This window comes from Delphinus delphis, chromosome 10, assembly GCF_949987515.2.
Source record: "Delphinus delphis chromosome 10, mDelDel1.2, whole genome shotgun sequence".
NCBI lineage: Eukaryota > Metazoa > Chordata > Mammalia > Artiodactyla > Delphinidae > Delphinus > Delphinus delphis.
In genome coordinates, this window is record NC_082692.2 from 5,121,104 (window position 1) to 5,133,866 (window position 12,763).

General features: G+C 40.6%; 1 protein-coding gene across 2 annotated transcripts in view; it reads right to left on the reverse strand.

Moving 5' to 3' along the window:
- Window positions 1-12,763, reverse strand: part of SSR1 (signal sequence receptor subunit 1) — a 32,667-nt gene that overhangs the window by 19,394 nt on the left and 510 nt on the right. For both annotated transcript variants that reach the window (XM_060023687.2, XM_060023688.2), the window contains exons 2-7: window positions 10,253-10,365; window positions 6,987-7,074; window positions 5,426-5,688; window positions 3,429-3,505; window positions 2,598-2,676; window positions 6-99 (exon numbers count right to left, since the gene is read on the reverse strand). In XM_060023687.2, the coding sequence (XP_059879670.1) occupies window positions 6-99; window positions 2,598-2,676; window positions 3,429-3,505; window positions 5,426-5,688; window positions 6,987-7,074; window positions 10,253-10,365 (714 nt within the window). The remainder of the gene's footprint in view (window positions 1-5; window positions 100-2,597; window positions 2,677-3,428; window positions 3,506-5,425; window positions 5,689-6,986; window positions 7,075-10,252; window positions 10,366-12,763) is intronic.

The window sequence follows — 12,763 nt, forward strand, 5'->3', positions numbered from 1 at the left end:
CTTACTGATCTGATTCAAAGTTTCCTGAGGAATCCAGCTCATGTCAACATCACTCTGACTCGAGGTACCCGTCTCTACCTTCTGTATGGGTCTCTTGCGCTAAGAGAACATAAGAACATTATTGTAAAGGAGTTCCATTATATTATTTACTATAATATTAAAACCGCCCATCAAGCTACCCACTTAAATATATTAATAAACATGTTCTCTTTTAGTCCTAAAACATATTCCTCAAATATTTTTTTAACGAGACAGGAAAATCATGTCTACACCAATTATAAAGAATAAGGAATAAATTGGGGCTTCCCTGGTGGCGCAGTGGTTGAGAGTCTGCCTGCCGATGCAGGGGACGCAGGTTCGTGCCCCGGCCTGGGAGGATCCCGCATGCCGCGGAGCGGCTGGGCCCGTGGGCCATGGCCGCTGGGCCTGCGCGTCTAGAGCCCGTGCTCTGCAGCGGGAGAGGCCACAACAGTGAGAGGCCCACATACCGCAAAAGAAAAAAAAAAAAAAAAAAAAAGAATAAGGAATAAATCTGCACAATTACTTATTTTCAGTCTCTAACGGCCTTTTCCTCTGCTATAAAGCTTCATATGTTACTATACAATTGGTAGACCAAGTAAGAACTTCTACTTTTACAATGATTTTCATTTGGGGAATCAAATCTTAAAGAATAAACTTATTTGCACATTAAACAAAAGTTGGGATAATTACTGAAATGTTGCATGCAGGCAGATCCCTGCATTATTAGCTAAATACACTTAAACAGCTGGCATAAATAAAACAAAACAGAAACACACAATCCCATTTAAGCTAACAACCTCAAACTTTGTTCCTTGAGTATTTGCAGCCAAAATGCTAGAAAGTAAGAAGGTGATTCAATTCCACTGGTCCTATTCTTTAAAAAAACAAAACAAAACAAAAAAACCCACCTAATTATTTACATAAGAAACAGAATATTAATTTTACAGTCCCAAAACTGGACTCTGAATACACAGAGATAACTGAAAAACTGGCTTATACCTAATACATAAACTTACAGCAAAAATGCTGATTATTATGAAAACAAGGTAAAGGAAGTTATGAAAATTAACATTCAAGCACTAAGTATTTTTCTTTTAAAAAGTAAGGATTTATTAATGACATTTACTGCTAATTTTACATAGATTTGATTGCCTGACTTGCTGCTTAATAAATAAAGATTAACCAAAATGTCCAGCAATTGTTTAGGGTCTAGTTCACATCAGTGTATTGGACACAAATCCCATTATATACTGCGAGGAATAGTATGGGTTATTTTGTTTGGGGGTTGGTTTTTTTGGCAGGGTTAGGGGAGAAGAGGGGCATGAGGATACGGTGGCAGGATTAGCTACCATGTTCAGAGACAGGAAACCATGATTACACCAGGTGCTTCAATGTTGCCACTCTACAACTCTAACACGAAACAGAATTCTGACTTAAATACAGCCAAATTCATTCATTCTTTTTCAAATGAAGACTCATTTAATTGCTAATCAGAAGTCAGCCCTATAGTCAAGAGTATTAAAGCAAATACATAAAGCTGCATCACTTATAGATAAAATACATATCCATGAAAGAGTATGATAAACAGAAGAATGAAATTTAATGTCTGAGTTTTAGGAATAAAAAATCTAGACTATAGAGTTACGTAACAGCGAGAAGGTAAGTATCATCCTGGAGAATGCAGACAAAGGACACCAAGTGCACATGGCAGCAGAGTCTAAACAAATCCAAATCAGACACCCAAGGTCTCCTCTTCAGGCTTTTATTTATTTACTTATTTTTTGCGGTACGCGGGCCTCTCACTGTTGTGGCCTCTCCCGTTGCGGAGCACAGGCTCTGGACGCGCAGGCTCGGCGGCCATGGCTCACGGGCCCAGCCGCTCCACGGCATGTGGGATCTTCCCGGACCAGGGCACGCACCCGCGTCCCCTGCATCGGCTGGCGGACTCTCAACCACTGCGCCACCAGGGAACAGGCTTTTCTTTTTATCGTTGTTATTATTTTTTAAAAATAGGTCTTCACTGGAGTGCAACCGCTTCACAATAGCGTGCTAGTTTCTGCTGCACAACAAAGCGAATCAGCCACATGCCCACACAGCCCCGACCCCCCGGGCCCCCCACCCTCCAGGTCATCGCAAAGCACGGAGCCCATCTCCCTGGGCCATGCTGATGCCTCCCACCAGCCAACCACCCTGCGCTCGGTAGCGTATATATGTCCGTGCTACTCTCACTTCATTCAGGCTTTATTTTAAAAAGGTGCAACAGGGCTCCCCTGGTGGCGCAGTGGTTGAGAGTCCGCCTGCCGATGCAGGGGACACGGTTCGTGCCCCAGTCCGGAAAGATCCCACATGCCGCGGAGCGGCTGGGCCCGTGAGCCATGGCCACTGAGCCTGCGCGTCCGGAGCCTGTGCTCCGCAACGGGAGAGGCCACAATAGTGAGAGGCCCACGTACCGCCAAAAAAAAAAAAAAGGTACTACAAACCCACAGTGAGAGCAAGAAGCCACAAATAACTAGACTGTACTCAGTACTGTAACCATTTTTGAAGTAAGGCTGTAAGAGCTGTTTATCGATATTTACCTTTCTAGATTCTAGGAGTTGATGAAGGCCAACCACCACCAAAAGCCCAAGACCAGCAAGGAACATATACATAAAGATTCTGATATAAAAAGAGAAAATATAAACTGGCTTTAGTTCATAAAAAATACCACAGCTAATTAAAACTATAATTGTGCTTAAACTCCTAAGAGGTATGAGTTAATTACAATAATTCTAACAAAATATAATTTTTCCAAATAATTTGTGGGGAAAAGGAACAAAATATTTTAAATTAAATGTAGATCCAGGTAACAGTTTTATAAATTTACCTTTAACAACAGTCAGTCCCCACCCCCCAAAAAAGGCATATGATCTACAATGAATTACTCCATAATTTGTTATAGTCAAAGCTCAGCTAAACAGCTGCGTTAGGTGCTGTCTTCCTCAAATATTAGACTTTGCACAATTTTATTGAAAGTTACTTTTAGTGAACTACATAAGTACATAGTGAAAAATGATTCATCATTCGCAAAGGACACATTTTTCAAGATAAAATCTTATGGTTTATGTTTTCAATAGTAATTTTGGAGCCATGCAACTTAGATGAGGCTGATGACCAACTTAAGAGGACGGGGTGGAAAACAATTTAAAGACGGGAAGAACAAAACGCAAACTTTCTAAAACAATTTTTTGTTAGTTTTAACTGTCTTTCCTAACTTGGTATTAATAGTTGTAAGAATCATCTAAAGTATGAATTTAAGTAGTCAGGATTCCACCCAATCTACACCTAATCTTTCACCATTAAAAACTACAGTGACGGAAGCAAGCCCTACCTTCTGAGACCAAGACCTACACACTGCGACCTTCACTTACGTTTCTCCATCTAGCCCATCTTCTCTCTCAATAACTGTAACTGTTTGATTGAAGACAGCATCTTGGAAAACATTGCCCTGTTAAAAAAATAAATCACAAAAATCGGAAATGTGTTGAAAGAATGAAAGCTTACAAGATTTCTTAAAACTGTTACCCTACAGATACCCTACAGATACCATACCGCTTTCTCATCACTTAGAACGTCAGTAAGACTCAACAGAGTCGTACGTAAGTGCACCAATTCAATGTCAGGGACTCAACGTTATGTTACTTTCTCCTCAAAAATAAAAAAGGCCTCCAACTTTGCTAAAGTTGTCCCCACTTTCTTTGACGGGGATGAGAGGTGTGAGAAACCAGGGAAGTAAAGTAAAAACAGGATAACTTGCAGAAAGAAACAGAGCCCACAGAACACTCTTCAGCTAGAAGCCCTGGCTTCTGTTGTAGGTAATCCTCCAAACGAGAAAGGAAGACCATGAACATGCACACAGGAGCTCCAGAGAACATCATTTTAAGAACTAGACTTGAACAAAAGTCAAATTCATGTTCTAAATCGGCAACGGATTGGAAATCAGTTTATATTAAATGGGTTAATGACTTTCAGTATCAAAATCTCTTTCTGTGGTGGTCTCCAAATAATTCTGTCAGCTCAACACAATTTCAGTTTTCAAATACATGACAATCACTGGGACAACACACAGCTGTGTTGTGTTTTGTGTGAAGCATCGAGGTAGTACTTTTTCAAAACTGTCACCACTTATTGCTGAACTATGACGATTTAAGTCTTATTCCAAGATCTTTCAATCAGCATTCCTCTAGTGACAATTCCAAGATGAAACAAACATTCAAAATGGAACTGAAGCTACATATATGCTTGTTGGATTAAGTTTAATTCTGCTTGAAAACTTGATGAAATACACAATTCTTCAAGCTACTAAACTATAAAGTTGAGGAGGCTTAATACATTGTTCTGAAAATAAGGATGGGAACTTCCCTGGCGGTCCAGTGGTTATAGGACTCGGCGCTCTCACTGCAGGGGCCTGGGTTCAACCCCTGGTCAGGGAACTTAGATCCCGCAAGCAGTGCAGTATGCACCACCCCCCCCAAAAAAGAAAAAAGATGAAAACTCTTTCCCACTTTCCACTAAGTAGTTTTAAAAAAAGACACAAAAGGAAAACTTAACTGCAGCATGAGAAATTTAACTCAGATGTAAATATGTTGATACTGGGGTGATGAAAAGGTTGAATAAGCTTCCAAGAGAGGATGAAATTTCCTTCTCAGAAAACTTTTTCAACAGGGAATGGTTTACATGTGCTTGCTATCTGAAGGAGGACGTGATAGTTGGCATCTAGAGGTCAACTCCCAGCAGTAGAATTCTAGTGGGCTTCTCTCATTCATTCATTGGATATATGTATCCTATAGAAAGATAGTAAAATATCCTAAGAAAGACAGCAGAGCTTATATTAGGCTATTTGGTTCTCATAAACCATAAACCTTACTAACATCCTAAAAATAATTTGGTTACATTTTCTCTATGAGTGTATAAAATGACATAAAAATAGTCACAGAAAGTCCTTAAAACTTACCAACAGAAGCAGTAAAATGGGCAAAATGCAAGCAACAAAAGGAGGTACAAAAATTACTTAATATATATTAACATCTGAAGAAGTAGCAGATCCCACTGTGCGGCTCACTGTTCCTTTTCCTTTTAAGATCCAGCTGGAGTCACTTTCACTTTCCTACCCCTGCACTTACTTGTCTCTAGTATGTATCACTTATGCTGTGATGTTGTCTGTCTACAACCATCTGCCCCACTGGATTATAGACTTGAAGACAGAGGTGTACAATTTATCTTTGCCTCCCTGCTGCCTATTTTCAACCACAAAATAGGCACCTGAATGAATAAATATAAGAATATTCATTAAACAATGTCAACTGTCCTCATCCATTCTTAACTTAAAAAAAACAAAAGTAGAAGAAGAAGGTTTAGAGAGCCTTACGTTCAAATCTTTGTAGTTCAGATTGATGACTAGACCAAAGGGGCGGCCACCCATGGGCTCTGCGGGAATGAAGGAGTACTCAAAAGTTGCCTGTCTCTGGGGCGGCACTACGGTGTTCAGAGGAAGAGCCGTGAAATTCTGGATGTAGAACTGGTAGTCCTGAGGATAACGGAACGAGGCATCTAGAGATTCAACGACAAAATCTTCTGTACCCTTGTTGGTAAAGCCTACCAGGAACTTCACAATGTTATTTGCTGGAAAATCTAAGATACAAAAGAAGAGACAGGAAGATTAGAAAACATTCACAGGGTACAAAATAAGCAGACATTACAAACGGATTCTGGCACCCTTTCCTGCTATGCATGGATTTGGTTTCAGAACCCTTTTCAGTAGAGCACTCCAGCCATCCACTAACTAGCAACTTGGAGTTCGTGTGGAAGCTGAAACCCTTGTCCCCATGGCAGCATTCCAACTTAAGAGTTGAACTGAGCACCTCAATTTCAGACCAGATCACTTCCGAGTTGTATGTCTAAGAAGGAGTTGTATACTTTCAGGAGTAAGATTATCTTGCAGTGGGGCTACATGTCTTGGTGAAGTCACCTTCACCTCCAACTCAGTATCTGCAATCTCTGCAGATAACGGAGAGAAAAATGACAGAAAGGCAAAGTCTAAGAGGTTCACCTGAAAACTGTAATATCTATTAAAACATAACAAAGAAAAAATCAATCAGGCAATCCTGATTTGCAGTTAGTCAAAATGCAAACAAACGTGACCCAAGGAGGCAGCTACAAAAATAAATGGGAAAAACCAACAACAACAAAAACCTCTCAAATCATACTTTCTGTAGGCACAGAGCCAGAATGTATGTGGGAATAAAACAGAAAGCTTGAGAAGACCTAGAGAATGAATAACCTCAAATAATAAGTCTTCGATAATTATCCTGTGGTCTACAGAGCTGCTTCATCCAGTAAGTACAGGTTCTGGGGTCAGACACATCTGGGTCTGAATCCTGTCTTCAGAATCTGTTTACTAACTGAGTAACCCTGTTCAAGTCGTAACCTCTCTAAACCTCAGTTCAACAACAATAACTCTCCTCTTAGGGTTCCTACTAGGATTGAATAATACATGCAAAATATTGAAAACAGTGCCTGCCACATAGTTCTCAATAAATATAAGCCATTAGTTAATTTTCTTCTAATGCAACACAGGCTCTAATCAAGGCCTAACTGTAAAGATATAATATTTCACTAATGTTTACACTCAAAATATCAATGTTATTTTACTGTGGCAGTTTGAAAAAACTTTAAAAACAGTATCTTTCAAAGGGACATTTGATTTCTAGTTAAAATAGATAGTATTTATTTTTTCCCCGTAGTTTAAATGCCAGAAACGCTACCTTACAGATATGGGTATTCATACATGTAAGTGGGTTTTTCCCCAAAATGTGTCTACGCCATACTTGTAAAATAAAGACCTTAATCATTATTAACGCTCCCCCAAAACTGAGCTCGCCATTTATAAAATTCCTGTGTTTGAATTACAACCAACATTCCCCGCTCACCTTCTCCTTTCACAAACAGGATGGTTGTATCTGCACTTGGTGAAGCTTCAGGTTCACCAGATACATCTTCTTCCTCTTTATCTTCAGCCTAAGAAAAATGTTAAAAGCAGATTACTATGGAAGAAAAACAACATCATTTAAGAATAATGACTTCACTAGATTTGGGACAATATATACATTGCTTCTCCAAGGCTGTGTTGGGATTAGTAGTGGAATGAATTTCATTGTAACTCATCAGTGAAAATAAAACTTCAAGAGCAGTGCATCTCGAAGAGTAACGTGCACGCTGATCTCCTGGGGATTCTGCAGCTGTGGCTCAGGTATAGCGTAAAGCCTGAGATTCTGTATGTATCTGAAATGCCCATGCCAGGAAATGCCCATGAAGCTGGTACTTAGATAACACTTTGAACTGCGAGGTTCTAGACTGTGGGTTGGTAAATTTTCTGTAAAGTTTGAAAGAAGTTTAAAAACAGTATTTTTCAAAGGGACATTTAGTTTCTGGTTAAAATGGGTAGTACTTACTTTTCCCCTTAGTTTAAATGCCAGGAATACTACCTTCCGGGAAAAGAAGTTGTCTCATACACACTTTTCATGCCACCCCTCCCCGACAAGGGCGAAGGGAAGGAGACTCCAAAGGAGGCGCTGGCCTGAGGACGCAGGTAGCAAGTGTCTTCCGCTTTCGGGACCACAGGTCCCTGCTGCAACTATGCAACTGCGGGGGCAGCACGAAAGCAGCCAGGGACAACACGGGGCGGGGCAGAGCTGGCTCTGTCGGCATCCACATTCTGCCGAGCCGTGCTAGGGCTAGGGCCTGGTTATTGGTCTTTCCATCCCAATTAAGAATTGCCCCATGGGCTTCCCTGGTGGCGCAGTGGTTGAGAGTCTGCCTGCCAATGCAGGGGACACGGGTTCGTGCCCTGGTCCAGGAAGATCCCACATGCCGCGGAGCAGCTGGGCCCGTGAGCCATGGCCGCTGAGCCTGCGCGTCTGGAGCCTGTGCTCCGCAACGGGAGAGGCCACAGCAGTGAGATGCCCACATACCGCAAAAAAAAAAAAAAAAAATTGTTTAAAAATGTCAACAAATTTTAACTAAAAATTTTAAACCCCAGTGCAGCATTTCTCCAGGCATCAATGAGAATTACAGATACTCATGTATTTGAAATGTCCAGGCCCTTAATAAATCGAGATGCTTAAGGGCACCACTGTTTACTGGCATTTAACTTTTCATTTATGTAAATACTCTCTCTCCCAATACAGACCTCTCAAGAGCAAAGCCCGTCTTACATTTTAAAAATTCTCCACACCCACCTCATATGCTTAAGGCACTCAAAACGTTTCTTCAGTGACTGTTGTACAATTCGTTCAATTGTATTATAAGTTATATTTTAAGTATCTTTAATGATACCTTCATTTACAAAGACTTAGTGAATTTCTACTTTTGGGAAAAGAGACCCACAAACAGGAAAAGAGACCAGAAAAAGGAAGGTAGGAACCATAAGCTGTCAAATAAGGAGAAAAGGATATACTTGAGAAACCATCCCTAGGATTTGATTAACAGGTTGTGTAATAAAAAGAAATGAAAGCAACAAAGTAAAAGCTTGAAGCACCGGAGTCTTATCAAAACAGAATTAATTTATGGAAGTAAGATGGATGGTAAATGCTGAATTCCATTTTGGACAGATAAAATTTGAGGTACTTATGGAACATCCAGATGTGCTATCCCACAAAGAGCTGGAAACAGAGGAATGGAGCTCGGTAAGGTAGGCGGCTAGAAACGAGATCTGGAAGTCATCAATGTAAGGCGGTGGTTGTTAAAACCACAGGCGTCATCGACATTAAGGGAGTGAGCGGGGGAGAGAAGGTAGTAGAGACCAGGCAGCAGCCGCTGAACAGAGAGAACCAATGGGGGTGCCACAGAGGTCAACGAGGGGACTCAAGGAAGGGGTACTCAGGAAATGCTAAAGAGGTCAAACAGGGGAGGAATGGAAATTCCAGGAAATTCCAGGCCAGGAATTTGGCAGTTAGGTCACTGGTGAGTTAGGAAGAACAGTTTTACTAGATACATGGGACCAGACCAAGCACTGTTAGAGAACAAATGTGAAATGAGCAGAAGAGAAAGTGGTACAATTTCTTCTTTCAAGAACTGTGCTGGTAAAAAGAAAAGAAAACGTGTAGCAACTTCAGGTGGAGGAACACAAAGTGGAGGATGTGAGCACATCTGCAGCTTAACAGAATTAAGTCACCGAGAAGGATCAATGCTTAAAGTTACAGAAAGAAAGAGGATAATAAACAAGATCTCACAAGACCAGATGGGGAGAAGGTGGTGGTGGTAGAGCCGGCCTTAGAAGAGAGTAAAGACAACTCACTGTTAAAGGAGAGATGTAGAAAAGATGAGTGAATAATATATTCAGAAGTAGAATGTAGAAAATCCGACAGAGTCCACACTTGATGGCCTTCACCTTCTGATATCAAAGACAATATTGTTGCTAAGATTTCACAGAGAACTGATTTTGGAGTTTAAAAGTGGTTAAAAACCAATTCTATGTAGGATAAATTACAGTAGTCTAAGAGAGAAAATAAAATTAGCTAGAAGCATGCCACAATGATCTTGATTCTAGCCCAATATTCTTACTGTCACACTATAATTTTATAGTAAAAGTCTCAGCGTTAGCTTCTAAGAGATCTTCTCCAAGCCCTCCTTCTAAGCAGAATCTTCACAGAACATACTTTATATATTGTTTATTGTCCGCTCCTCACCCCCTGCCACCAAAATGCATACACACTGTCCCAAGAACATAAAACTCCATGAGAGCAGAGAATCTCTGGTTTGTTCACCAGGGAAATCTAAAACAGTGCCTGGCACACAGTAGGAACTCAATAAATACTTGCTTATTGAATGAAAGAAAAAAAGAAGAAAGAGGAAACTGACCCAGAAAGATAAGTTGCCCAAGACCAGAAAGCAAAGTAGTCTGTATCCCAAACCCAACAACAAATGGTCCAGTGGTCCTACTAGAATGCTACCCTCACAGACTCACGTTCATATCACCTTGAACTGTTCTTTGTTTCACGTCTCCCTCCTTGCGCCAGAAAATACTTACGGATCATCCTCAATGACTGGCCCCATTCTCCCAAATTCAATCCACTTTGATCCCAGTAATAAACCTCTAAAAGCAAGAATTTTAATACCAAATTTGTCTATATAAGGGCTAAATACATATAGATATAGATACACTATATATATGTATTAACTCAAATACGGCACTAACCAAATCTGTGGGTTCATCTTCTTCCACTTCTGCTTCATCATCTTCATCTTCAATTACAGAATCTTCCACCGTTTCTTCATCTTCTGTAAGATCTTGAGCCGCTGCCAATGAGCCTAACAATAAAATAAAGAACAGGCAGTTAACCTTTACCCTGGAATACCAATGTTTCTAAATCTCAGGTATATAGGCAACGAAAATTTTCCCTCGGAATAACTCAATCTCCCAGCTCACTCGAGTGATGCCAAATTACAACGTGTCTAAGAATATTCATGTGATTTTACCTTACTGCTCGTCTTACCAACTGCACGTTAATTTTAGTGGGAAATGCTGTTTAATTTTAAAAAGCAACTGGAAAAATGAACTGCTAAAACTAAAGATGCCTTAAAGCCCAAATAAAGAAAGTCAAGCAACTCTGTTAAGCACATTAAAGAAAGTAAGTTTGTTTTAAAAGTAAGAAACTCCAGAATTTAATCTATCATTAACCACATAAAACAAACCAAAAAAATCCAGGTCTAAAGGAAAAGAGCAATCTAAATATCTAGGCAAGAAATCCTGTTATTAGAGTTGACTACAGCTCAAAACTCTTAGTACTCGATAGCATGTAATTCCAAGGAACAAATATCTGTATGACATCCATAGTGAAAACTAGCTCTCATAAAACACATTTGGTTTAGTAAAAACTATATTGGTAATTTCAAGTTTGAGAGCTGAGAAAGCATGCATTTATTTTTGCATACAACTTCAAACATGTTTTAAGATACTTTTTATTTCCCCTACACTTAACATCATAGTGAAAGTAAGCATAACTATAACGCCAAGAAACTATACATCATAATTTTATAGGCAAAAGTACATGTCACATTAAATCTATTTCAGGCAAGACCCTCAAAAGAAATTTCAAAGTTCTAGTGACTCTTCCAACATTTCTCAGAAAGAATGATGATGTGGCAATTATGTAGAGGGAAAAAAAACATGGGAAAGGAAGCACGTGCACATGCTGTAATACTCAGGAGAAACAGCATATACTAAGGGGACTGCATTTTAAGTCTTTCCCACTTCCTTGAGTTCTTACTGCCCGTTAAGACTTATGCCAAATATTAAAGAACACTGAACCACACTTTATGAACTGAAAATCAGCTTCAGCTGCTGGCTGAACAGACTAAACAGTGCATTTATAATTTACAAATCATTTTGTAAAACCGGTAAGAATACCTACAACTGACATAATAAAGTTGTACTCAGTTAAATTTCAAGACTTCTCAATATATACAATGGCTTTCACCCTACATTTATAAAACAATGTTTTAATGCTAACCAGTAACAATTTTGTGCCTAAAAAAAAACTTACACTTTTACATTGGAAAAATTAAGAGAAAACATCTTTTGAAAGACAGGCCATTCTGCACAAAAAGTGTTCAAAGATACCCAGTTAGATACTGATGTTTCTTAAGAAAAGAAAGCCTGAAAAAATATACTTTAGATTCTAGACAAGTACGATTACCAAATTTTCTTAAAGAAAATGAAAACATCGACCAGCAAGCAACTCCTAAAGGAAAAGCATTCCTATTTAAACCTGCAAATGAATTAACGGTTTTGGTTAATTCTCCCACTTGGTTTTCTATCCGTTAAACAGAAGCCAGTCAGTTCACTTTTCTTTGCAAAAGAACTCGTGGATACCTGTCACTATCGTTCATTTTGCCACACAGCTTGCTTAAAGTTACAGAATAAAAGGAACTCTAGCGATCATTTAGTCAGACTGAATTCCACAGAGGAGAAAATGGAAGTTCACGATAGAACCAGGGTAAGAAGCCAAGTTTCCACATTTCTGACGTCCTGCTATCTATTCTCACACCAGGTTAACTGTTGGAATAAACCTAGATAAAACACGTACAGCTCGAGCTTCCCTGGTGGCGCAGTGGTTGAGAGTCCGCCTGCCAATGCAGGGGACGCGGGTTCGTGCCCCGGTCCGGGAAGATCCCACGTGCCGCGGAGCGGCTGGGCCTGTGAGCCATGGCCGCTGAGCCTGCGCGTCCGGAGCCTGTGCTCCGCGACGGGAGAGGCCAGCGGTGAGAGGCCCGCGTACCGCAAAAAAAAAAAAAAAACACGTACAGTTCGAAGGAGACTACATTTTTTTCAGGACAATGCGATGCTTCCACAAAACAAAACGGGAAAAATAATTACAAAAAAAGGAGAGCAAAAGGGGGGCTCAAGTACCGGACATGCCCAGGGATTCTTCAGCCCGCCTGGGAGCAAGGCTAGACAGGCGGGTGAGTTCTGGGGAAATCAACACACCTGGGACCACAGAGGGATGTGCTGATAATCGGGGAGAGGACCAGCAGCACGGCTCAGAGTTCAGGCTAGCAGAAAACAAGGCTTTCAACAAATGAATGGAGAACTCCTGGCGCGGACGCTAAAGACACGTCAGCCCAGCGCCGAGGGGCGGGGACGGGGTGGAGCGGCGGCCGCTGGAGCGCCAGGGGCCGCAGCGCGCTCGGGCACAGCCTGTCCGCC